The sequence below is a fragment of the Suillus bovinus genome (genome assembly GCF_016758785.1).
Source record: "Suillus bovinus strain UH-Sbo-P2 chromosome Unknown EDB93scaffold_2, whole genome shotgun sequence".
NCBI classification, from domain to species: domain Eukaryota; kingdom Fungi; phylum Basidiomycota; class Agaricomycetes; order Boletales; family Suillaceae; genus Suillus; species Suillus bovinus.
The window spans coordinates 750882-773736 of NW_024542058.1; the positions used below are offsets into that span (position 1 = coordinate 750882).

A 22855-nucleotide genomic window follows, 5' to 3' on the forward strand; every position below is an offset into this window, starting at 1 on the left:
AACTCCATCAAATGAAATCGCAGAAGATGATGTGTATACTTATTTGGCTTTCATCTCCGATCACGTGATCACGCGCCGAAGTCGCGTCGGGAAACTCAACTAAACCACATATACCGTAATGGCGACAAAAAGCTGCGTCTCAAGGATCTATCGTCAAGGTATCCTCAAATCACCCACTCCGAAACGTACCATTTGCGATTCCGAACACACTTCACAACCACGGAAAGCCTTTGGCGACCTTGACGACGCAATGGATTCTGACAGTTCAATCGAGATGTTCGAGGGTAACCTGTTTGCACAGGAAAACCAGAAGAGGGAAAAGGACTCGAGTAAGAAGCAACCCAAGCCGTACGAGTCTTATGGCTTGTTCCATGCCTTGAATTCAATATGTCGATACATAGAATCCACCCATTCTTTTCGGAGCAGTCCAGTCGTAAAGTTGCCTTTACTTCTACATTGTCTAAATCGAATATCAAGGTGGCAAATCTCGACGAGAATCTCATAAGTACAGAATCCGTTGCACTGCGACCCGATAAAGTACTCAAGAAATCCCTGAATCACACGAGCACTATGGAGACTGAGGTATCCAGGTCAGTTCCAATCACATAGCCGAGTGTAGATCCTTACTAGAGTTAGACAGGGAATTCCTCCGAAGAAAATGGATGGCGACAGTAACAAAGCAGAAGCATACAACAGCGAAACCTTCACCAGTATGGCAGTAGCTCGAAGCTCAGGCCCCGGAGGGAGAATGCCCGAATATTACAAAGGAAAAGGTAGTCGAGTTACATTGTCAAAGTCTATTTCCATCACCGAAACAGTCTCCTCAATGCCTAACTTGCCCACTTTCTCCTACAAAAATTACTGCTTCCCCTCACCCGCCGTTGTCTACACGCGCTGCGAGGATGATGCCAACAGATTGGTTCAAACACTTGAAAGGTATGTCCACATGTAACTGTCATTGCAAAAGCAATACCGAAGCATTCAATGCTATTATAGTCCCCTTGGATTTGACCTCGAGTGGCGTATACAATGGAATTCTGGTGCCCAGGAACGACGAACAGCACTAGTGCAGCTGTGCGACAGATCGACTATCTTGCTGATCCAGGTAAGCCAAATGAAACGTGCGTTGTCCCTCACTTATGGTCTACTGCCACCTGAATACTTGGCTGTGTGGCAGGATTTCCGGAAAGGCTCTTGGTAAGTCAAATTAGCTGGATAGTGTCATTAATGCTGTCCATTCACGGCCCGTAAGGAAGTAATTCAGTCGCCAGACATCGTAAAAACAGGAGCGAACATCCACAGTGCGTAGCTTGGAGGTACCAGCTGTGATTTACCTGATGAAAACTGGTAGATGATGGCGAGAAATTGTATCGTGACTTTGGGATCACAGCCCAGGGACTCGTCGAGCTTGGTGCGCTTGCGCATGTCGCAGATGATGCTTTCTCTAAGATATACAAGCGACGGGTAGTCAGTCTCGCCAAGATGGTTGCTATGTACCTCAAGTTCAATTTAGCGAAGAGCAAAGAACGTACTAGTAATTGGGAGGCAGACCTGAATGATAAGATGGTGCATTGTGAGCTCCCAAACGTGATGCAGGAAACCTTTGACTGATGACTCCCGTCAAGATGCGGCGAATGATGCATATGCAGCGTTGATGGTACACCTGAAGCTCCTGGACTTGGCCAAAGCTGGCGACAAAGAACTTGATCCAACAAAGTATACTAGCTCAGTCGATCCACCTAGTCAAAGGACGGGTAGCACCAAGGTGATAGCATCACCTACGACGCTGGAATTCAATGCGCCATTATTAGCACCAACGCCCCCTCGCCCGCAATACATGCGGGCTTATAACCTATGGCACCACCGGAATACACCCCTTGATAAGATGTGCGACATATTAAAGACAGGTGGGCGAGTGGAACCTCTGAAAGAGAGTACGGTGATGTATGTAGTATCACCGTCACGTTGTTTCGAAGCTGAATTCGAACAGATCGTACGTGGTGGGTGCCATCCAGGCAGATACGTCGCTGCCGTTCGATATGAATAAGCTGTTAGAGCTGGTAAAGATGGAGGCGGGAAGTTGGTCACGACATCGAGCATGGTTGATGGCGACAGAGAGGAGCGGCCGTGGATGTTGTGTGCCGCCGGAATCGAAATAATTTAACGGCCGACAGGCTGGATGCCGCCGACTGGCCGCATTGCGGAGTATGTATGTACAGCAGCAGGTTGTATGGTATATAAGATTGGGGCAACGTTCCCATGTTGCAGGAACTCAAACTCTACTTCTGGATGGTCTGGCTAGGGGAAACTTCGGTAGACTAATTTCTTCATGGAAATTTGGCGATCAGCCTAAAGGTGCACGCGCATAGCTCACCCCCAAATTAAATAAATAGATTGAGGAAAAGGAAACTTTGAACTAAGCGCAGATAACTTAGGTCCCTACCACGGTGCCTGCGTCGGAATGTACAGCGATTCTCGCTAAAAGTGCAGAGGATTCCCTGAATCTACCTGAATTATGAGTAGTATCCCAACTGAAATCAAACATCCACGCGCATGAAGCACTCTAAGTTTAGGTAGAAAAAGCCTCAGTCATTTCGATCGCCACAAGACTGATTACATGTGACCTTCAGATACGAGGGCATCGGCAATACCAGACCATTGTGATCTGGAGGCTGAACAAAGACCGAGCAGGGAAGGTACTAGACCAAAGTCAAATATGGTGACATGGCAATACTTCATTGGAAGCCTGTTTCCAATGCATCGACAAATTCAGAACACAGTTGGGTCATCCCGTACTTATTACACAACACCAGTTGATGGCTATAGGTTGGTTGAACCTGCAAAGAAAGGCCACAAAAGGGCCATCATCATGCTTTCAAGATTTATTCGCTCACCAATCGGACTCGCGTCGCCGAACCAAAAAACAACAAAACTTGAAAGGCGCGAGTGGTTTTGATTGTGATAGATTAAATGGCAGCCTGTCATAACATGCTAGAAATAGTGCATCAGCTACTGAACGAGTTATTAGCCGTATCGGAGAGCAGGTACAGTGAAAATATTGATTCAAGTGAGACACTGAGGAAGGCAGTCTTCAAAGTTAAACTAGGTACCTGATGAAACGTATGAAGCAGTGCCACGTGACAATATAGATTGCTCCCGATTCAGCACCGTAACCGCGCGTGCATGAATTTTCCTACTCACGACTCACGAGCCACCATTCTCTCGCTCTTCCTCACGCACACCTCAGTTCATGATATAACTCCTCATACTTAACATCCATCAGCTACTACAGCAAATATTCACAGTACCAACAAGTGTTATAATCCTCTCAAACCAAGTGACACGTCAATTTCCGTCATGTCGCACAAGCATGATGCTCGTTCGCAGTCGCAGACCAGTAGACTCCTCGTCGTACGTCTAAAATCATCATATTTCATCGCCCTTCAAGTAACCACCGACTCTAATTGTAGATTGGCACAGTGCTCTTCTACCTTGTAGCAGCACTATGTGTACGTCCGTCTCCAACTCATTACCCTCCTCTTCATTAATCAATCCCTTTGCATGCAGATGGTCATGGCGTAATTCTTTCCCTGTCCCAAAATTTACCGAGCTCACTCACCCGTCTTGAAATACAGGAATAAATGGGTTCTCCAGACGACCGCTGCCCCGCTCTTCTTCCTCTTTTCCCAGCTTATCATTGCCGTCATTCTTTTCATCGCCGCACATGCAACCCGCCTCTTAGTTGTGCCTTTGTATGTAGACACTCAGCTTCTGATCCAGCTCGCCCCCACCATTGGGTTGAATGTCGTTGGATTGAGGTATGACTTGCATCAACGACACCAGGTTTTGACATTGATTCGTTTGTCTTGCTGCCAGCTTCAGCAACTATACCCTCAAGTATGTCGATGCATCTGTGTATCAAGTTGCACGCGGTCTCGTCCTCCCCTTCACAGTCCTTACCTCTTACTTCTTCCTCTCCGCACGGCCCTCCCTCCGCATTTTGTTCAGCTGTTCCATTGTTACCCTGGGCTTCTTCGTTGGCGTCTTTTTCGATTCTGTCCCCATGGTTATCGCCGGTATTGGCTTTGGCGTTGCAAGTTCCGCAATCACAGCAGTGCACAGCGTGGTCATCAAAAAGAGCCTGGATATAGTCAAGGGTAGCGCCATGAATCTGTCTTGGTATACGAATTTGCTTAGCGCGGTTGTGATGATCCCCCTCATCGTACTCGCCGGCGAGGTCCCGGCTATTACGGATTTATTTTTCGGAGTAGGCGTTGTCCCTAAAGAAGGAGAGCTGAGTGACTTGCAGACGTTCGTTTGGGGCTCCTTTATCACTGTGAGTCTTCAAACCGGCTTTGGTGACTTAAGTTGTTGTTGACTGATGTATCATTAGGGTGCTCTTGGCTTTATGATGAGCCTTGCCAGCCTGTTGTCCATCAAAGTTACGTCGCCTATCACACACATGGTGTCTTCCGCAGTAAGAGGCGTGGCAGCGTCCATGTTAGGAATGTGGTTATTTGGAGACATCATTTCGAGGCACGTGTTTTCCATCTTCATCGTGTCGTGTGACTGTATCTCTTGCGTCCGTTCGCCGCGAGCTCCATCCTTTTGTGTCGGCATGATTCTTGTGATTAACGTTTTCTTTCTACAGTGGCCGTGCATCCTCGATTGCAATCATTCTTCTGGGGTCCGTTTACTACACGTGGGTGAAACACGTCGAATCTCAGCAAACTTCCAAGGACGGAAGCAAGTATAACCGTGTTTCTCTGGACGATGTTGAAGCTGGAAAAGAGTTTAGCTCAAAACCTGAGTGAGAGTACGAGAGTGTACATTACCCGCGCAGGGAGCGAACGCGCATGGATATTTCTAAAATTACGCCTTACTTCTGGACAGAACATTGGCTATGAGTTGTGATAGATACCCTGAGTACTTATTTGATTCGAAGCAGATAATGCAATAGAGTGTCATGCGTAAGATTGTTATCACTGGAAAAGTACACAAGATGAATGTGGTCTGCTAGCACAATAAATTCACGTCCGAGTCGAGCAGACGTCAGCTTACCTCGCGGAGGGCAAGTATCGCCATGTCACAACTTTGCTCCTTCCTTTCGTTTGCGTTCCTCTTCTCTCTTCCGTCTCGCCAATAAGGCTTTACCAGCACGACTTGTAGTCTCACGCCCGAGTACCCCAGAGATCCACTCCCCGATTCCTGCGAGTCGAGCTAGGTCAATGGGACCTACATCCCATCGACTTTGCGCCGTCTTGGCGGGCTCGCCATTGCCTACAATATTTTAGATATTCAGCTTACAGAGAAAACTAAATGAGGCTTCACCGTATGGTTCACCGATATCGCCGAATAACTTATCTCCAACAAGAGCATAGACGACATCTTCCGTTGCAACATTACCCGTGGCGCCAGGACTATACGGGCACCCTCCAAGGCCACCAACGGACGCATCGAATGTCCGCAACCCAAAGTCAAGAGCAGTCATGATATTGGCAGTCGCTGTGCCATTTGTATCGTGGAACTACACAGTCCAAAAGAACACTGACTCAACCATGAGATAAGATACAAGCGAGCGAGTCTTACATGTCCGGCAAGGACTCCTACGTCTACCTCTTTCGCAACTTCTTCAAGCATCTGGCGGATACTGGCGGGCGTCCCTGCGCCTGTGGTGTCTCCCAAGCTCACCTCATAGCACCCCATCTGTACGAGCTCCTTCGAAACATCCATAACCCGCCTCGGATCCACGCGTCCAGAAAAGGGGCATGTGACGACTACTGAAACATATCCTCGCACCTTCAAGCCAGCATCAAGAGCTCTGCGCGCAACTGGCGCGAGACGTTCGAGAGAACCTGAAACAGAGACGTTGGTGTTTGCGAGAGAAAAAGCATCTGTGGCAGAGGTAAAGATCGCAACTTCGGTGACTGGAGGCGGGGGCTTTGCATGCGAGTTTGGAGAAGTACTAGGGGAGAGTATGTCTAGGAGATCATCTAACCCTTTCTGATTTGGGACGAGCACCGAGTAACCGGTTTTCGGGAAACTGTCTATGAGAGCCAAGACCTCTGCCGTGCCTGCCATCTGTGTGCCACGTCCGCATATTAAGGGTGTTAAAGTGTGTTGGAAGTAGAGACGTACCTGAGGTACCCATTTTGGGCTTACGAAGCTGCCAGCTTCGATATTACGCATTCCTGCGATAGCGAGTTTATTGATGAGTTCTGCTTTGATGGGAGGTGGAATTGGCTTGGGTTCATTCTGGAGACCGTCGCGAGGCCCGACTTCGACTATCTTTACGAAATTGGGGTTGGTTGGGCTTGCTGTGCTTAGCGTGGGCTGTGAGGTAGAGAAAGACTTGAAGGATGTCTTGAGGGTTGAGCGCAGGATCCGGGACCGAATGCATGAAGAGGTGAGGGATGGATAGAGCATGTAGAAAGGTTGAAGCGAACAGCGACTTCGCAGCCCGCCGCGGGAAGAGTACTTGCCACATTGATTGCCACGGATGTTTAAGTTAGCCTGACACTTTCCACCATCATTCAATGATGCGCCTATTCTATGTACCAGGTCATCATCAGTGCCTATCGTCTCCCGTGAAGAGATACGATCCTCACGGTATATCTTAATTATGACATCCGCACGAGTGTCAATCATCCGAGTCCACTTCGATTCGCTGGCAAGTCAATATTCAATCCATACCTGCAATCACAGGTTGACAGTTCTTGTAATCTATGTGGCAAAGAATGATCCAGTCTGACGACATGATATCATCTTATTGCCAACCGGACCAACTTTTCGAACATTTCTTCATCACATCGTTTTTCACTCGCATCATTACGTAAAAAAACGTGTCGTGGTCAGCGGCATCATGCCGTTGAGTGACGGCACAACGCAGAATTCACGTTTGATACTGAATGTTACACACCACGACTCATATGTCTGGTTACTAGGGAAAATACAGGAAACATCAATTCCCGCGACCACCTCTGGAGCTAGGGAGACTCGAAGGTGTGAATAATACCCTCGTCACGTGCCACAATAGGTTCAAGAACTGCCGTCTTCCTTGGAAAGCAGTAAAAATGATTTCGGGCATGATATGCCCATACCATCGGGTTAGAAGCGCGGCCCGTCACGGTTACGACGATCGTCAGATGCACCGGCCGGCAGGCTGGTCGTCGTGTGTAGCATGCCAAATACCGATGCCCCTTTTGTGAGTGATCAACCATACTTCCGCCAACTTAAAATGGCCCTAGACTACCATTTCCACTAACACAAACATCCTATCTCGCCAACAATATTAGCATTCGGAGTCTCGCGAATCACACAAGAACACGCGAGATAAACTAATTGTGATCAATATTGACGATGATTCACTAGGAACAACTGTCTTCATGATGCTCCTGCGGCCCTCTGGCCACGGACTCGGATGACCGCTTGGCATTATTTACCATGTGATCGAAAATCAGTGTATCGCGTGGGTACGAATGTATGTACCTTCATCCATACTACTGACCATCTGCATTCGACAGGAAAAATTTACCACCGAGATTCTCTTAATGTACGGTGTTTCCACGTCATACCGCTCGGTCAGTCGTATGATTAAGTTGCTTCAACCTATATCTATAGGAGGTTGTTATGGTAAACTACTCAGGGTCCAGGGATCAGACTGTGATCGCTGGCGAGAGTTCCCCCACATAATTTTATGATATAGGTTCCATCTTATACTATCGCTGTTCCTCCCGTTCCTCCAACATCCTCGAACGCCGGTTTATTCGTTCGACAGGGCAACAGGATGCCGTCTCCCATCGAACTGAACCTTACATCCTCTTCTCTATCTATGTTCGAGGAGAAAGAATTACTCAGCAAGTTGCCATCAACGCCAACGGCAGTATCGTATCTTTCTGCTATGCAACAGGCAGACGCTCGCACACGCAATCACGACAACTCCTCTGTAGCGTCATCCCCTACACTTTCCCTCTCGCCTTCCATCACAGCTTCCTCTGTAGCATCAACCCCTACACTCCTCTCGCCTTCCATTACAGCTTCCTCCGAGGACACCACCCTCAGCGAGGACGATGAGAACAACTGCCTTGTATATCCCCTTATACCACCTACCTCGGAGCAGGTCTTCACTACCGTTCACACAGAGTTTGGTCACTGTGCGAATGAGGCATATCGCTGCATCTCTAAGCATGACTACACAAAACCTTTCGAGGAGCATACTATCGAGGAGCCCCCATACTATATCTTCCTTGCCACACACATAAGCATGTTTATTCTCCACTTGTTAGGTTATATGCGCGATTTCTTTGGAAAGCGGTTTGCAAAGTCTTATTTCGCCCATCTTATGCCCCAAGATGTATGTGCCATCTTTTATTCTCCTTAAGCTTGCTCATCACACACAACTTGCGTGCGTAGGGCTATGCGCCGTTGAATACAAATTTTGATTCATTCTACACTCGGCGGCTCAGGGGTCGTATGACTGACTGCTTGTGCCAGCCTGTTACGGGTGTTCCCGGCCGCACTATTGTTATCCTCGACCGTCAGTCCACCGATAACAACTATACTCTGACATTCACTGGTGGAAAAACGCGTGCGCTGAATATTTCATCGTACAATTACCTTGGCTTCTCCCAGGGCCATGGCAGCTGCTCAGATGCAGTCAAGGAAAGCATTCGCCGATATGGCATCTCCACCTGTGGCACACGTCTTGAGGGTGGGAGCTCCGAACTCCATGCATCTGCTGAAGCCCTCATTGCGCGTTTTGTCGGCATGGAAGATGCGTTGGTCAGTTCTATGGGATTCGCCACCAACTCCACTTTCATCCCTGCATTGGCGGGAAAAGGGTCCTTGATCATTTCGGACGAATTGAACCACGCTAGTATTCGTATCGGTGCACGACAGAGTGGTGCATATGTCCGGATATTCAAGCACAATGATATGTCAAGCCTCGAGTCCCTGCTGCGTGAGGTAATAAGTCAGGGTCACCCCAAGACACATCGAGCATGGAAGAAGATTCTAGTCATCGTGGAGGGCTTGTACTCCATGGAAGGCACGGTTGTGAACCTGCCTAAGATTGTCGAGCTAAAGCAGATCTACAAGGTCTGTCCTGCAATAACAGTAATTTGTTACGAAGTTTGATCTTCTGTTCAAGTTCCACCTCTACATCGATGAGGCGCATTCGATCGGTGCGCTTGGCCCTCGTGGACGGGGTGTGACGGATTATTTCGACATTCCTCCTAGTTCGATCGACGTCTTGATGGGAACTTTCACTAAGTCCTTTGGTGCTGCTGGCGGATACATCGCAGGGTCGAAAACTCTTATTGACTGTCTCCGACTGCGCGGTCACTCCGGTCCATATGCAGAAGCAGTGGCACCTCCTGTGCTCGCCCAGATCATTGCCTCGATGGCCAGTATCATGGGTGTTGATTTGGCACCACAACCAAACAATTCCACCTTTTCTCTCAGCCCTGTGGGCTCGGTTGTCCCGTCGAGGGACAGTGCAAAAGAGCTTTTAGGTATGGTACCTACAAGCAGCCTGCCGACGTGGATGAACCTTCCTCGGGCTCTTGCAGACGGATCTGAAGCTCGCATGCGTATCCGCCGTCTTGCCTTCAACTCCCGTTATCTGCACGCGGGCCTTAAGAAACTCGGCTTCATCATCTATGGACATTCCTTCAGTCCGATTGTTCCCCTGCTCATCTTTAACCCTGGAAAGTTGCCTGTGTTCGTGCGTATGATGCGTGCGTACAGTCCACCGATCGTCGTCGTTGTCGTATCATACCCCGCCACTCCGTCTGAGACGGCCCGTGCGCGGTTCTGTCCCAGCGCGTCGCACACAAAGGAGGACATCGATACAGTACTGCGTGCATGTGATGAGGTGGGTGGAATTCTGGACTTAAAACATGGTTCGGGCGAGCGGTGGGGAATCAATATGGTTTGTGAGCGTGCCGTGGAGCTTGTACATTCTGTGAACGTTTGAACTCCTGCGTGATTAGTGTCTCCTTGACCCACCTACCTATGTCCATCCATCTATATTCTGTACGAATAATTTAACGAGGAAGGAATCAAGTGCTGTACTTTCCCAGCGCTGTTCCTCTTGGCAGAGCCCTACAGTCTCATAGTAAGTATTCTCCAACGGGCTTAGTCGCGGCTCAGGACCATCGGCTTTACTGGAAGGAGCTCACATGCATGGAGGCGAAGGGTATGATCAACACTGCACATTTATCGTTGATGAAATGTTCGAACGGAAGCAACGAAAACCTAAATAAATCGTCAAAAGATCCTATTAAAGATCAGCGAAGCTTTCTCGCGATTTTGTTGCAGAGATTAACTCGTTTTTTTGGAGCCATGACCGGGATGCCTTAGAAGCGTCTTCGCCGTAGCTAACTCTTGTACTAGTACAAACAATTTCTGTGGAGTGAATGGATTCTGGTTCCACTAGTGACTAGTAGTGCCAACTGGATAGCGACTCGAACTTTTACCACTTACTACCCAATTCTTTCGCGTAGCATCACGCAATGCCTGCATGACTCGATGATATCCGACTAGAGTATTTAGTACTGCATCATCATGTGAGTATGCAGGATCCAAGAATGTGAAATCATGTCACGAGCTCACATAAGTTATGTAAGGCCAGAGCTAGAGTCCATCATTCCGGGCCATTCCGCTCAGTCCCATTTCAATAAACGTCTATCATATTGAATTTCGGCCGGCGCGTATCTCTATTCTTGCTGCCTCACCTCAAGCTACAGCGGCATATCAATCATGAACTTTTTTGTCCGTGCCAGTGCTGCTGAAACCTGGGTCGAACTGAAACCTGTCCGACTGCTTCACTACTGGCTAAACTGCATTCCGAATCCAATCGTATATTGTAAGTTGTCACAAGCCCAATCTCCATCTTTGGTGTATTATGCGGATTTCTTGCCAGCTTGAGCATATTGAAGATGACACTTGGTATCTGAGGCAGTAGGCTCTCGCTCTGAACCGTCACGACAGTCCCCAGCGAAGGAAGTGGAGGGGCTTCCTCGGGTATCATTATCGGTATTCTTTGAAAGTCTTATCTCCAACGTTATTAATATCAGCTGCGGAGAGCCTTTTATCACTCTGTCCCTCTTATCTCCTGAAAATCCAGGCCTTGAAATTGTTCTCCTCCTCCTCCATTCTCGAACGACATGCCGCATTGGACTGAACTTGCTGCAGAGAAAAAGCAGAGACAGCTCAAGTCTATTCCACAAGAGTGGCTTGTGTCTCCTCCTCCAGACTCTACTCTGGACGTGACTGGTTTCCCGGAGACCTGTGGCCTTCTAACTGCACGAGAAATTGAGATCACCAATACTTCGGTGGATGTTTTGTTGGAGAAACTTGCGTGTGGTGAATGGACGGCTGTAGACGTTACCACCGCATTTTACAAGAGGGCTATTGTCGCTCAGCAGCTAGTGAGCCAATTTTCGAGGACATTTGCTTCACGAGATTGTTTTAACTGCCGATAAGGTCAATTGTCTGACGGAAATATTTGTTGATCGTGCATTAGCCCGAGCAGCAGAGCTCGATGACCACCTTAAACAGACAGGGAAGGTCGTTGGTCCCCTCCACGGGCTACCAATCTCTCTAAAGGACCAATTATGTATCAAGGGACTAGAAACTACCATGGGTAAGTAATGAGCAATCAACGATAATTCCCTAGATCTGATAAGTTATAAATCGCTGGTATTAGGTTATATTTCGTGGATTGGGCGATACGCAGAGAAAAACGCTGTGTTGGTCGACATTCTGATCGAGTGCGGAGCTGTGCCATTTGTCCGCACCAATCTTCCGCAGACAGTCATGGTGAGCGCACCCTCAACGTGATTCAGGCTACTATTCGGCGGTTGAACTATCTCTAGTGGCCAGAATCCTTCAATAATATCTTTGGTCGGACGACTAACCCATACAACCGCTCTCTGACCCCGGGCGGTTCATCAGGAGGAGAGGGTGCATTGGTTGCCCTTAAAGGAAGCCCTTTGGGGGTAGGTTCTGATATTGGAGGGTAGGAAGGGATTTGGAACTATGGGTAGCAATCTTCTGACGCTTTCTCGACAGTTCTATTCGTATTCCTGCCTCGTTCTGTGGCTTGTACAGCCTGAGACCGTCATACGGGCGTGTACCGTACTGTGGCGCCCTCAACTCACTCGAGGGTCAAGACTCGGTTCACTCCGTGTTCGGTCCAATGACAAATAGCATCGGCGGGGTCAAAGCGTTCATGAAAGCTATTGTCAATGCCAAACCATGGCTCCAAGATCCTCTTGCTGTTAGGAAGAAATGGAATGAAGACGAGTACAATCTCGCAGACCATGGATCCGGCAAGAATTTGTGCTTTGCGATCATGTGGGATGATGGCGTTGTTGTGCCCCACCCGCCTATCAGGAGGTCTCTGGAAATCACTAAGGCGGCTCTCGAGAAGGCGGGCCACAAAGGTTTTTCTTGTTAACTCTTCTGCTGAATTATGCTCATTCAGTGATAGTTGTTGACTGGAAGCCTATCAAGCACAGGTTACTTGGAGATACTACGGCAAGGAATTATGTTTTTGATTCATTTTACCAATTAACCTAGCGGCATCGTGCAGCGGAACATCTGGAACGCCGCTTCCGTTGAAGACTACATGATTACGACCTCTGTCACAGGGGAACCAGTAATTGCGACGATGGAACTAGATAATTCAGATGCTGCGGCAGCGCCCTTCCGTCCAAAGAAGATCGGTATCACCGCATACCAGCTTTGGCAAGTGCAAAAACTGCGCAGAGATCTCCGGAAAGAATATCTGGATCATTGGGAAGCAACGGTATCAGAAACTGGTACAGGTCGGCCTGTCGACGCTATCATCTGTCCAGCCTCATCATATACAGCGACTCCTCATGGGAAGAACAGGTCAGTGTCTTTGATTTTGCGGTATCTGGAACTATCAGTGAGAAACAGTGCATAGGTACACCAACTACACCACGGTTTGGAACGCGCTCGATTATCCTGCTACGACTTTCCCTGTGACCACTGTCGACCCCACTCTTGACGCGAAGCAGCCTCGTCGTGTTTTCTATGACGACTTTGATAGGGGTATTCACGAAATGTGTGAGCACTTTACCCAGCACTCGGCGATTTTGATGGGTGGATAATTGATCCAAATTTCAGACGACCCCGAGATATTCAAGAACGCACCTGTTTGCTTGCAACTCGTGGGTCGGACTTTGGAGGAAGAGGCAGTCATAAAAATGACCGAAATTGTCGATGCGGCGCTGTCAGCGGCCAAATAAGCACGTCAGAATTTCTGCATCAATATGATATACTTTGCATATCCTTATACCAGTGCACGCATATGTCTGGCATGAGCATCACTCAATCGAACAACCTGAGCTCTCCTGACACAATTTCTAGTGTGAAATGTTTGTGAGTACTTCAGGGGTTCGGGAAAGTATGCTGTATGAATGTCTGAAGTTGGATCTTGCTCGGGATGGAAATTTGAGTGGTTAGGACAAAGAATCAGTTGTTTCGGCACTTTCAGAGATTTTTGTTGTACTACTTTCAATACCCGGCTTATCAGAGTTGGTTGGTTAGCAAGTGCAAGCATGCGTGGGCTGCCACCTTGTTCCAGTAGCGATACAACAATAAATAGGTTTTCTTTCATCTGTATTGTTAGCTCACCATAAACGTCATTCGCTGTGCTATCAGCATCTTCAATCCTCAGGCTTATGTACTGGTGTTAGACTACTACTCAGAACTACACGACAACTTGCATGCCAACCCATACAGTCTATGTAGTTTTGAGAGCTCCTTTACTTCTTCTTCTTCTTCTTCCCGCCCTTTGAATTCGGATTCTGCCTTGATGGCCCAGCCGGGCCCGCAACGGAAGGCTCAGCGTCGAGACCACTCGCCCCCATGAAAATCCGAGCCTTCGTTGATAGGGCAACTCGGGCCGGAGTAAAGGGTTTAAGTAAATCCACGTCCAGATCAACCTTTTCAAATGCGATATCATGAGCCTGATGCACTGCTAGCAAAGGAACAAAACCATCAAATCACCTCTGCCGTCAATATGTCAACCATCCTGCTAAAAAATTCGGCAAATCCCGTCATATTCACCAGGATATTAGAGCAGCACTACGAGCAACCAATAGCTCGAACGCCCCGTACTGCGTCGCCGACCCCCTCAAGGACCGTGTGGCCAGATGGTTTGTCGTATAAAGATGCCAGACTTTTTTCCATATAATCACTCCACCATTTCAATGGTCGTTGACCATCGAGCAAGAATCGACTGCCGGACTCGCAGTTACAGGAGCCGTTTTGAACGATCCACTGGTATCCTGTTGCATTCGAAATGAGGTAACTGTTGGTGATCCAGGATAGATCCAGCCCCAAGGATTGCACCGATATCCCGCACCTCTGATGATAGGTGAGTAGTGCGAGCAACTCCTTGGCTGTGATGAGGTCAATTTCTGGAACGCTCGTAGGAATGAGAGATTGACGGAGAGTATATTCTGCAGCGAGCGTGGCTTCAACATTGAGCTGAGCACTCATTGCAATCGCAAAGCATCTCAAAGGCTCTTTCTCCATGCGGCTTCTAAGCGCTTGACGAGCTTTGTGCTCGAGCGTTTGCAGAGAATATTTCCTGGCTACTTCAAGGACAGGTATAATATCTTCAATCTCATGTAGAGGAGGATCCTCTGCAAGAGTAGAAGGGTAGCAGAATCTGAGCCAGATGTCGAGGACTCTGTGGTTTTCTTCCACGGGCACAATGGGCAGATCACCTTCGACCTGGTTTGACTGTGCCGCTTGCTCGATGATAGAGTCAAAAGACGACGAGGCGAGATTCAGGAAGAGTGTGATCACACGAAAATCAATCCCATCGGACGATCGAAGGATGATATCTGCTTTGGCATGCAGAAATGGCGGGGTTGCCATGAGGGGTTTCCTTTGTATGAACAGTATGGTCAAGCTGACAATATCTTCCTGGGCGACAAATCAGACTCACATTTGACTGTAGAGAGAACACAATGATTGATAGATTCTGGAAGAACAACAAAAGGGCGGTGTGGAAGAAACTCGATGAAGATATTGCCCACAGTGTATTGAGCGTACGTCATATATATATATTGAATCACTATATTCACGCATATATGCATTTGTCGTACTAGAATCTAAAAAAAAAGGTTACCACTGGAGGCTATCGGCGAACCATGGAGGACAGGGATATTCGTAATTCCTAAGACATTTCTACACTACTACACGCGGTCCTTTCCTTGAGCAACCCCTAAGAAACATCCCCTCTTGATATTCAAGTTCAACGTTCAACTGCTAGATCTGGCCGAGTCACGATTATTGGACACTGGGGCAGTACTGGCGCAAACATGATCTGCCAGATGACGTTAAATAAGTGTTTTACTATAGTATTATATATTGCCTTACGGATGGGAATAGTTGCGATCAGAAGTCCATCTCCAGCTCGATCTGTTGGAAGCTCTCAGAGTTTGTCCGTATTGTATAGCAAGGTACATACCGGAGCAATAGCCTCATCGATTTTTAGAGCAAGCAAGTCGCTGAACTCCGTCATGTTTTCTTTCACCCGGCCAGAGCAAACACTACAGTTTGCACCTCTGACCTTTTGGATTGTCCTGTCCGCTGCCGTCTTCACAGTATTCCCAGACGGGCTATCCTGTAATAGCTCATATACCTCCTGCATATATGTTGTCCACCACGCAACTGGATTTGAGCCCCAAGGAAAAAATCTGTTGTCGGTACCCTGTCCGCAGTTGCAGTATTCCCCACTGTAGTCATTGTAGGCACCACTCGACAGCCAATTGCAGCCATTTCTATTGCCATAATGATCCGTCATCCATTTGAGATCCTTCATAAGGCCTTGTACGGAGATGATGCATTTTTTGTGGTATGTTACTAGAGCAAGAAGGTCGGATGCGGTGATCAGGTTGATCTCCGCAAATAACACAGGGATTAAAGGTTGCCGTAAGTTGTATCTGGCAGCGGTGACGGTTTCATGCTTGAGCCGTGCGTTCCTCGCAATGGCGAAGGAGCGAAGGGGGTCTGTCTCAAGAACCTTGGGATTCGCTAGAGCCTGACATACTTTTCTCTCGATCAGGTCTAGTGAATACTTCCTCGCAGCTGCGAGTACAGAGAGAATCTCTGTGAGATTGTCAAGAGAAGGATCTTCCGCCAGCGTCGATGGATAGCAAAACCTGAGAAATGTATCTAGAGTTTTGCTGTCCTCAGACATGGCAATGACTGCTAAGCCATCCTTCATCTCTTGATCGGAAGCCCCGTCAGGAGCCTGAGGGAGGCCAAACAATGTTTCGAAGAACGGAGAGGCAAGGGAGAGGAAGAGCGTGAAAACTCGAAACTCTACGCCATCAGCTGATCGTAAGATAACGTCTGCTTTAGCGTGATCGAACGGGGCTGAAGCACAAGTTGGCAATTCCATTGGCGATTATGATCTGGGTGTCGTGAATATGGCCGATCGTAGCTAGTAAGCTGAACTCACCAGTTGAAACTTGAGATTTGTGGGGTGTGTTTGTAGGATGATGCAGAGGCTCTGAGAAAGTTAAGAGAATCGAACTGGCCCATGTGCTTGCGTGCCTGTTAGGGCGCAGACCACTGCATTCAGCATTCATTAGTACATACATGGTGTCTTCATCAACCTCGTGGCCCTTTTGTTTATATCAACCTGGGTATCTGCAAAGCGAAGGAGACACGCAGAAAGATAAGCCATGTCGTGATATTGAAACTGGGGCTGTGGCAAGGAATCATTCCGACCAGTGTCTATAAGCGCAACAGCCACTTTCGTGTTGATATGGGAGGCTATAGCTTAATCCCTCTCCGTAGTATGAGCATCTAGCACGATTATTTCTGCCTTTCGTCAACACCTCATGAACTTTACTAGTAGATTTAAGGTTCAATGGACGACTTACATGCAAGAACATTCGTCCACATGTTAGACTAAATTCATTTAGTATCAGGGTGGACACGAGGTAGCGATCGAGACGTTATAGTCACGTAATGACTTGTACATACGTGACTCAGTGAGCCCCAGATTTCAATGAGGGCAACTCAAAGTCCCCTGAGACTTGCAGCGCCCGAACTGTGAAATTGTTGATTGAAACGAAGGATAGCACTATAAATAATTTCCAGATACCTCAACAGAGTCTTGCCAGGAGAAAAATGTCTGTTTAAACATAAGAAGTGGTCGAGAGAGGACGGTGTCAACATGTCGCACATTCTTCCGACTCCTGTGGTAGAAGGAAGTTTTTGAATCCTAAACCTGGAGGCAAAAAATCATCAACATAGCCAGCAGAGATGCGTGGGTTTGTGAAGTTGAAGTTGATGCAGGTCTTCCAGCTCAATAATGTCCCGAGGCTTGTCGGAGACCATAGATTACAGGGTTCTGGACCTCATGCAATTCAGGTAGATCGTTATAGTCAAGACTCACGCACCGAAAGCATGCGTTCATAGTGACAAATTCAGTCGACGGGAAGCAGAAAATCAACGAGAAGGGTAGCGGGTTCTGCCAACAATGGATAATGCTACGACTGATATTACTATCAAAAATCCATGAATGAAAAAAGGGAGAGGTTGCGACAGGTATGCAAATAGAAATACCTGGCTTGCTGGTTCCCCAGGTATTCAAATTCAGCACGGATCGAGTGGGGTAGCTGAGTGCTTCACTCCTGCTGATGGATACGACGATGTTGTTTTGCTATGACACCGTATTATTCACGATGACAGTCAGAAATCCACTATCACCTCAACCTATTGAAAATAACCAAATTAGTTCGTGATCTAGAGCAAAACACACACCGGAACGATGACATCTTTGACTTCCAAAACAAAAAATCTCACTAAACTTCGTCATATTCGCTCCCACCAGACCCGAGCAAAACGAACAGCATAAAGTTCTGATCTGCAAACCATGTGAGAATCAAGGGTTTTTTGCAAGGTACTTCTAGCAGCGAAGATAGTTCAAGGTTTGAGCCACACTTGCTTAGCGATTGAGAACTGTAAGGATACTATGTCCTCTACGCCCCGACCAAGACTTCAAATCAAATAACGGACTTAGCGCCCACTATCCGCGTGACTCACTGATGCGAAGAAGCATCACGCTTCGCATCCGAGTCGCGCGGACACATTCCTTTTCCTTACCCTTACTCTCTCGTTACTCTCAACGACCAGCTCACTCTTTCACCCTCATTCATACTACACCCTGGACTTATCACCAAACTATTTCTCGTCACTCCTTTTTAGTTTCATTCCTTCGCCCCAAAAGCAGTCAAATACCCAACGGTTCTCGTCATTCCTGTGCACGGCGAGCTACCTAATACCACCTCCATTCAAAAGCTGTCGTACTCTCACGGGTTTCCGGTACCCTGTTATCACTCAAACGTTACTCGGCTCCATCAAACCCTGAGGAAACAAGGTACGGACATCCCTCACATAATTCACAAGGAAAGGACCCCAGACCGATCTATGATGTTCGGTTCAGTCTACTTGTGATGGCATCACCCAGCTGTTTATAACCCTCAATGCATTCCTTCACCCATCTGCTTCCCTTCTGCCCACATCCCTCCATTATCCTCGTAACGGTGTTGTCCCTGACTCCCAGTTCTATTCTACATCAGCGCTCCCCTGGAATCGTCTATAGTGAGACCTGCACAGCGGGTATGGGTTTTATGGTGGTCCGGAGCCAGGGTTGCCTCCTGTAATATGGGGAGAGTGAGACATCGTTGGGGATTGGAATGGAGGCGCAGCACCATTTGGTCTTGGGAGAGCGAGACATCGTTGGGGATTGGAATGGAGGTGCAGCGCCATTTGGTCTTGGAGGGCCGCTGGGCCTCTGCTGCCCTGGTAGTAGCTGCGAGAAGTTTCCTGGTTGACCTGGAGGGTTGGTAGGTGTACACTAAGATTAGTAGCAGACTAGTAGTTGAGAAAATAGACACCTTGTTGACATCAAATCCGGGCTATATGGGAGAAGGGAGCTGAGTATTACGTCCGTGGAGTGAGATACTAGGGAGCGATGGAAGAATGGAGTCGGTATGAACAAGCTTGAGCGGATTATCTAGAAAGACTTGACAGCATTAATGGAGTTTACTTTGGTTATTTTGAAGCAAAGAGTATCAAAGTGTCAGGGTATAGATAGTCCTGGTAAATAGCATATGAAAGGTATAGATAGTCCTGGTAAATAGCGTATGAAAGTGTATAGGTTAGCGCCATCATCAAGACAGGGGAGGGAAATAATCAATGATACCAGCTCCAGGTGTGAGGGCGTACTCGAGGTCACTAACATAGCTGTTAGAATAGGCTGATCGTCGTCGGGGACAATTATTGCGTGCAGAATGTTGCCTCCATGGACACAGCTCCAGAACACCTTTGACATCTGGTCGAAGAGCATTGAAAAGCGAGTAGGATGGTACTGGTGTGAAGGGTAGGATTCTTCTGGGTGCTGGTTGCTGTGACAGCACATGCATAGCGTCATCATGCGGATGTTGAGTGACACGATGGCGCTGTGAAAGGGCTAAGATGCTGTCAAAACAATGGGTAAATGACGTAGACGAAGATTACCTTGACGAGTGATGCTTCTTGAGGCTCGGTAGGCATGAGTAGCATCACGATCACGAGTGCCGATGCCCAACGATGCATGAACGTCGATGCTCTGTGCCGCTCGGTCGTCAAAGGCTCGGCCTCTCATGATACCTCCAAGAAGTGTTAAGTGCACCCCATCACGGTTGATGTTGCGGTGGGCCTGCTCATTGCCGTTTGTGGTGGTTGGGCATGCACGCCAAATATCTTCAGGTATGAAGCTTGCAGGACGGTATAGCGCGGGAAATGCGAACTTGTTAGTCTGAAGTTTGTCCTTAAGCCATGCTTCAGCTTTTCGGCCGCCACCTCTGATGACACTGAGCGTCCTCTGAAAATTGGGATGTGCATCTGATGAAGATAGACTCAGCATGGCATTATATACCTCCTTCGACACCTGTGATTGAAGCGGCCGCAAGTTCCTCTTGAAATGGACGATGCACAAACGGTAGAACCGGCGAAGGTGATCGTAGGGAGTCAGATCGCATAACTTGCGATGCGGTTCGTAAATGCATGGAGTCTTGATGTTTTTGCTAAGCTCTGAGCAAAACAGTCCAAGTCCTACCGTGAAACACGTCAGCCTTGCTTGTAAGCCAAGGAAAGGAAAAAATACGTACCGAGACCCTGACCCATATGAGCGTCTGCCACTACTGACTCGTAGCCACTACCATGGATGTGTTTGAAAGATACCGGTGTTCCTGTGTCCTCACTGGCGATTGAAAAGATTCGGCGAAAAAGAACCAAGTGTGCCTGTGCAGATTGTGAATTTATGAATGCTCGTGCACCCGTAAGAGCTATACTTAGTATCAGTATTGATGAATTCAAGTGACATGAACATAAACTTACATCGCATGTGGTTGTTGTCCCAAGCTTCAATCTCAAATTCTTGCCAGCCGTGCAAGCGCTTGAATGACGTGTCAATTGACACACGGCGTGCGAGCAGTAGATGGCGCGACATCAAGGGACTCATACAAACAATGAGATGGAAATCAACACCACCAGGGAGAGTGTGTGTTTCTGCGCACCGAACATAGCGCGCATGACATGGCAGCTCGTTCTCCTTGTCGACGAGCAGTTTTGCACCTCGAAAGCCGGTCCCCATTGGATACTTGTCACGACGGAATTTATACATGAGACAATGCACATGATCGAGATTCGCTAGAGATGGGTGAAGGTCGGCAAGAGTTGGACTGCGGTCCTGTGTCCAACCCAAAGCCGTACGTAGCCCCCGCATGAATCCAGAGTCGCATAGAATACGTCTAGGAGTTGCATCGGCAAGCTCCCAATCCATATCCATTAGCAACGACCTGAACAAATCAACGAGCGGAGGTGGTGTTTTGATTGGCGCAGGGTGGCGGGTGAGAGTGTGGGTTGCGACACACAATAGCGATGCGGGGTACAGCAACAAGGTTGACAGGGACAAAGATATCGAATTTTGACTGGCAGTCAGTGCTCCCATTTAAGGAGACGACCACGTTCCAACATGCTGGCTGAGTTCCTGTGCCAATGAGCTGCACAAACACGACATCAGCTGAGAGACAGGGAGTTTGAAAAAAATGACCCACCACATGTTTGCTTGTGCTCGACTGGTGAAGCAACAAAATTGCAAGGCACCAGGGGTCCATAACCACAATGTTCCGCACGTTCTTCGTGAATAAGAATTGCTGCGAATGTCGTGGGCGAGCAATGCTTGAAGATAGTTGATATTGAATTCTTGAAGGTTCCAAAGGATGAGATGTGCCCGGTCAGTGCGTGAACGATGTTCACATCTACAGCCACGGTGATTGGATTAGCAAATATTAGAATGATGGCGACAATATACTCACTGGATGAATCGTTGATTGTATTTATCAGTGCGCATAATAAGGTTGCCCGAACAAGACATTCGGAGAGCGCGAGGATGCGGCGGTAGGAGTCACAAGAGCACGTTCGTAGTCGTTGGGGTCGATGTTTGAATCATCCAAGTCATTCTCGAAGTTGAAATCTGTGAACTCAGTGCTGGTACGGAAACTACAGCCGTGTACCTTAAGTGCACAGACAAATGCAAATGTCTTGGTGAAAACTTCCCGTTCTGCTGAATCATCAGTGGGAGAAAATGCTCTGGTAGGAGTGATAAGTTCGCTGATGTGTGCCCGGTGGGTGTATGAATGGGTGGCATTGATGAATGCGTCAGTGTTGGAGGAACATGCCTTCAGGCCCTTACCTAAGCACATCACTGAGCGTCACTGACATGATTCATGCATAGATTGACGAAACTTACAAGACGTCGAAATCCTGTTGCACTTAACTGGTTTGCCATCAGTGCTATCTTGAAGCAAATGGCAGAGAACGTTCTTCCGGCCTCCATGTCCGTCACCAAACGAGTACTGGAATGAAGCTTTAGGATTGTCAAACTCGTGAGTAATGTAGTTCGCAGATATCGAGAAAATGTGCGCGACTGCTTGTCCCATGACTGATCCAGTTTCAGGATACTCCACAATTGCCCCAAGAGGATGTTCAACTATGGCATCGACAGTCGTCTGCCGGTTGACACGGTGAGCATTTCATGAGATTTCGTCTGCAGTGAACTGACGCGCCGGCGGTGGAATGTAGTTGGAAGCTTGAACAATTGGGGAGGGCTCAGTGCTGGGTAACGGGGCGATGGACGATGCAGCAGGAGACGTGTTCGAAGTTGTAGGGGTCAAGGATCGGGTGCTAGTAGTTGGTGAGTAATCGAGATCAGACGCTGACAATCCAGCATCGCTAAGGATGGATTGGGCACGTTGGACAGCAAGACGTTGATGTTCTGAGAGATCCATTGGGGCACATCTGGTGGCATGGTTGAAGGTATATATCACTCTCGTACTCTATGTGTCTTCACTGTTCAGGGGGAACTTCTGTTCTAGGTGTCGATGTGTAAACTGTTTGTCATGCAGTTCGACTTTCCGATTCTCTCCACCACTCACAGAGCACTTAGCAGGCTCGTTTTTACTTGGCAACTCTATGCACACCCTCAAGCTGTCAGAAAATTCATTTTGATGAGTTTAAACAGACCGATCAGCTGGGGCCATTTTCAAACAAGGTTTCCCCCAAACTACTGCAACAGCCTAAAAATCATTCTAGGTTCATCCATCGAATTCCATGGCCATTCGATTGGACAACGTCCTCGCTTGACAAATGTCCATTCGAAGCGAAGAGTGTCAGACGAGAAAAAAAGGTAAAGTACCATTGAATTATATTTTCCGCCTCTTCTCACTTCAATATACAAGCAATAAAG

General features: G+C 47.9%; 8 protein-coding genes across 8 annotated transcripts; 4 read left to right on the forward strand and 4 right to left on the reverse strand.

Moving 5' to 3' along the window:
* Nucleotides 1-2: 2 nt before the first annotated feature.
* Nucleotides 3-2268, forward strand: EDB93DRAFT_1115831 (uncharacterized protein). The gene is made up of 9 exons (XM_041448303.1): nt 3-348; nt 402-590; nt 637-936; nt 997-1121; nt 1178-1197; nt 1253-1301; nt 1352-1573; nt 1626-1944; nt 1991-2268. Exons 1-9 carry the CDS (start codon nt 119-121, stop codon nt 2157-2159), a joined length of 1623 nt encoding a protein of 540 aa, XP_041313190.1. The 5' UTR covers nt 3-118; the 3' UTR covers nt 2160-2268.
* Nucleotides 2269-3185: 917 nt separating this feature from the next.
* EDB93DRAFT_1115835 (uncharacterized protein) lies at nt 3186-4947 on the forward strand. Its single transcript, XM_041448304.1, has 7 exons — nt 3186-3411; nt 3471-3509; nt 3568-3578; nt 3636-3818; nt 3877-4336; nt 4394-4536; nt 4652-4947. The coding sequence occupies exons 1-7, from the start codon at nt 3358-3360 to the stop codon at nt 4812-4814; spliced, it is 1053 nt and encodes a 350-aa protein (XP_041313191.1). The 5' UTR covers nt 3186-3357; the 3' UTR covers nt 4815-4947.
* Nucleotides 4948-5086: 139 nt separating this feature from the next.
* On the reverse strand, nt 5087-6426 carry EDB93DRAFT_1237574 (aldolase; the record flags this gene model as incomplete). The annotated part of the gene is made up of 4 exons (XM_041451432.1): nt 5087-5280; nt 5332-5527; nt 5590-6081; nt 6139-6426. 4 exons carry the CDS (start codon nt 6424-6426, stop codon nt 5087-5089), a joined length of 1170 nt encoding a protein of 389 aa, XP_041313192.1.
* Nucleotides 6427-7589: 1163 nt separating this feature from the next.
* EDB93DRAFT_289667 (pyridoxal phosphate-dependent transferase) lies at nt 7590-9994 on the forward strand. The gene is made up of 3 exons (XM_041455983.1): nt 7590-8353; nt 8413-9096; nt 9149-9994. The coding sequence occupies exons 1-3, from the start codon at nt 7787-7789 to the stop codon at nt 9974-9976; spliced, it is 2079 nt and encodes a 692-aa protein (XP_041313193.1). The 5' UTR covers nt 7590-7786; the 3' UTR covers nt 9977-9994.
* A 1174-nt stretch (nt 9995-11168) lies between these two features.
* On the forward strand, nt 11169-13280 carry EDB93DRAFT_1237576 (general amidase; the record flags this gene model as incomplete). The annotated part of the gene is made up of 9 exons (XM_041451433.1): nt 11169-11432; nt 11488-11647; nt 11711-11823; nt 11880-12022; nt 12076-12449; nt 12497-12543; nt 12599-12900; nt 12956-13098; nt 13159-13280. The coding sequence occupies 9 exons, from the start codon at nt 11169-11171 to the stop codon at nt 13278-13280; spliced, it is 1668 nt and encodes a 555-aa protein (XP_041313194.1).
* A 585-nt stretch (nt 13281-13865) lies between these two features.
* EDB93DRAFT_289761 (uncharacterized protein) lies at nt 13866-15263 on the reverse strand. The gene is made up of 3 exons (XM_041455984.1): nt 14993-15263; nt 14044-14932; nt 13866-13979 (listed from the first exon to the last, which is right to left on the reverse strand). Exons 1-2 carry the CDS (start codon nt 15133-15135, stop codon nt 14122-14124), a joined length of 954 nt encoding a protein of 317 aa, XP_041313195.1. The 5' UTR covers nt 15136-15263; the 3' UTR covers nt 13866-13979; nt 14044-14121.
* A 125-nt stretch (nt 15264-15388) lies between these two features.
* EDB93DRAFT_289770 (uncharacterized protein) lies at nt 15389-16787 on the reverse strand. Its single transcript, XM_041455985.1, has 4 exons — nt 16654-16787; nt 16514-16599; nt 15518-16466; nt 15389-15468 (listed from the first exon to the last, which is right to left on the reverse strand). The coding sequence occupies exons 3-4, from the start codon at nt 16451-16453 to the stop codon at nt 15445-15447; spliced, it is 960 nt and encodes a 319-aa protein (XP_041313196.1). The 5' UTR covers nt 16454-16466; nt 16514-16599; nt 16654-16787; the 3' UTR covers nt 15389-15444.
* A 2451-nt stretch (nt 16788-19238) lies between these two features.
* Nucleotides 19239-22397, reverse strand: EDB93DRAFT_1245255 (uncharacterized protein; the record flags this gene model as incomplete). Its single annotated transcript, XM_041452296.1, has 10 exons — nt 19239-19537; nt 19585-19930; nt 19985-20160; nt 20217-20393; nt 20446-21038; nt 21083-21110; nt 21165-21424; nt 21478-21802; nt 21860-22099; nt 22172-22397. 10 exons carry the CDS (start codon nt 22395-22397, stop codon nt 19239-19241), a joined length of 2670 nt encoding a protein of 889 aa, XP_041313197.1.
* Between the last annotated feature and the right edge of the window lie 458 nt (nt 22398-22855).

Coding starts and splice junctions, on each gene's coding strand:
- EDB93DRAFT_1115831 (XM_041448303.1), top strand. CDS start 119: ATGGCGACAAAAAGCTGCGTCTCAAGGATCTATCGTCAAGGTATCCTC. Junction 1,198..1,252: donor GATTTCCGGAAAGGCTCTTG/GTAAGTCAAATT, acceptor ACGGCCCGTAAG/GAAGTAATTCAGTCGCCAGA. Junction 1,574..1,625: donor GAATGATAAGATGGTGCATT/GTGAGCTCCCAA, acceptor ACTCCCGTCAAG/ATGCGGCGAATGATGCATAT.
- EDB93DRAFT_1115835 (XM_041448304.1), top strand. CDS start 3,358: ATGTCGCACAAGCATGATGCTCGTTCGCAGTCGCAGACCAGTAGACTC. Junction 3,819..3,876: donor TTGAATGTCGTTGGATTGAG/GTATGACTTGCA, acceptor TCTTGCTGCCAG/CTTCAGCAACTATACCCTCA. Junction 4,537..4,651: donor TTTGGAGACATCATTTCGAG/GCACGTGTTTTC, acceptor TTCTTTCTACAG/TGGCCGTGCATCCTCGATTG.
- EDB93DRAFT_289667 (XM_041455983.1), top strand. CDS start 7,787: ATGCCGTCTCCCATCGAACTGAACCTTACATCCTCTTCTCTATCTATG. Junction 8,354..8,412: donor CCCATCTTATGCCCCAAGAT/GTATGTGCCATC, acceptor TTGCGTGCGTAG/GGCTATGCGCCGTTGAATAC. Junction 9,097..9,148: donor AGCTAAAGCAGATCTACAAG/GTCTGTCCTGCA, acceptor CTTCTGTTCAAG/TTCCACCTCTACATCGATGA.
- EDB93DRAFT_289761 (XM_041455984.1), bottom strand. CDS start 15,135: ATGCGTGAATATAGTGATTCAATATATATATATGACGTACGCTCAATA. Junction 14,933..14,992: donor TGTTCTCTCTACAGTCAAAT/GTGAGTCTGATT, acceptor GTTCATACAAAG/GAAACCCCTCATGGCAACCC.
- EDB93DRAFT_289770 (XM_041455985.1), bottom strand. CDS start 16,453: ATGGAATTGCCAACTTGTGCTTCAGCCCCGTTCGATCACGCTAAAGCA. Junction 15,469..15,517: donor TCGATGAGGCTATTGCTCCG/GTATGTACCTTG, acceptor AGCTTCCAACAG/ATCGAGCTGGAGATGGACTT.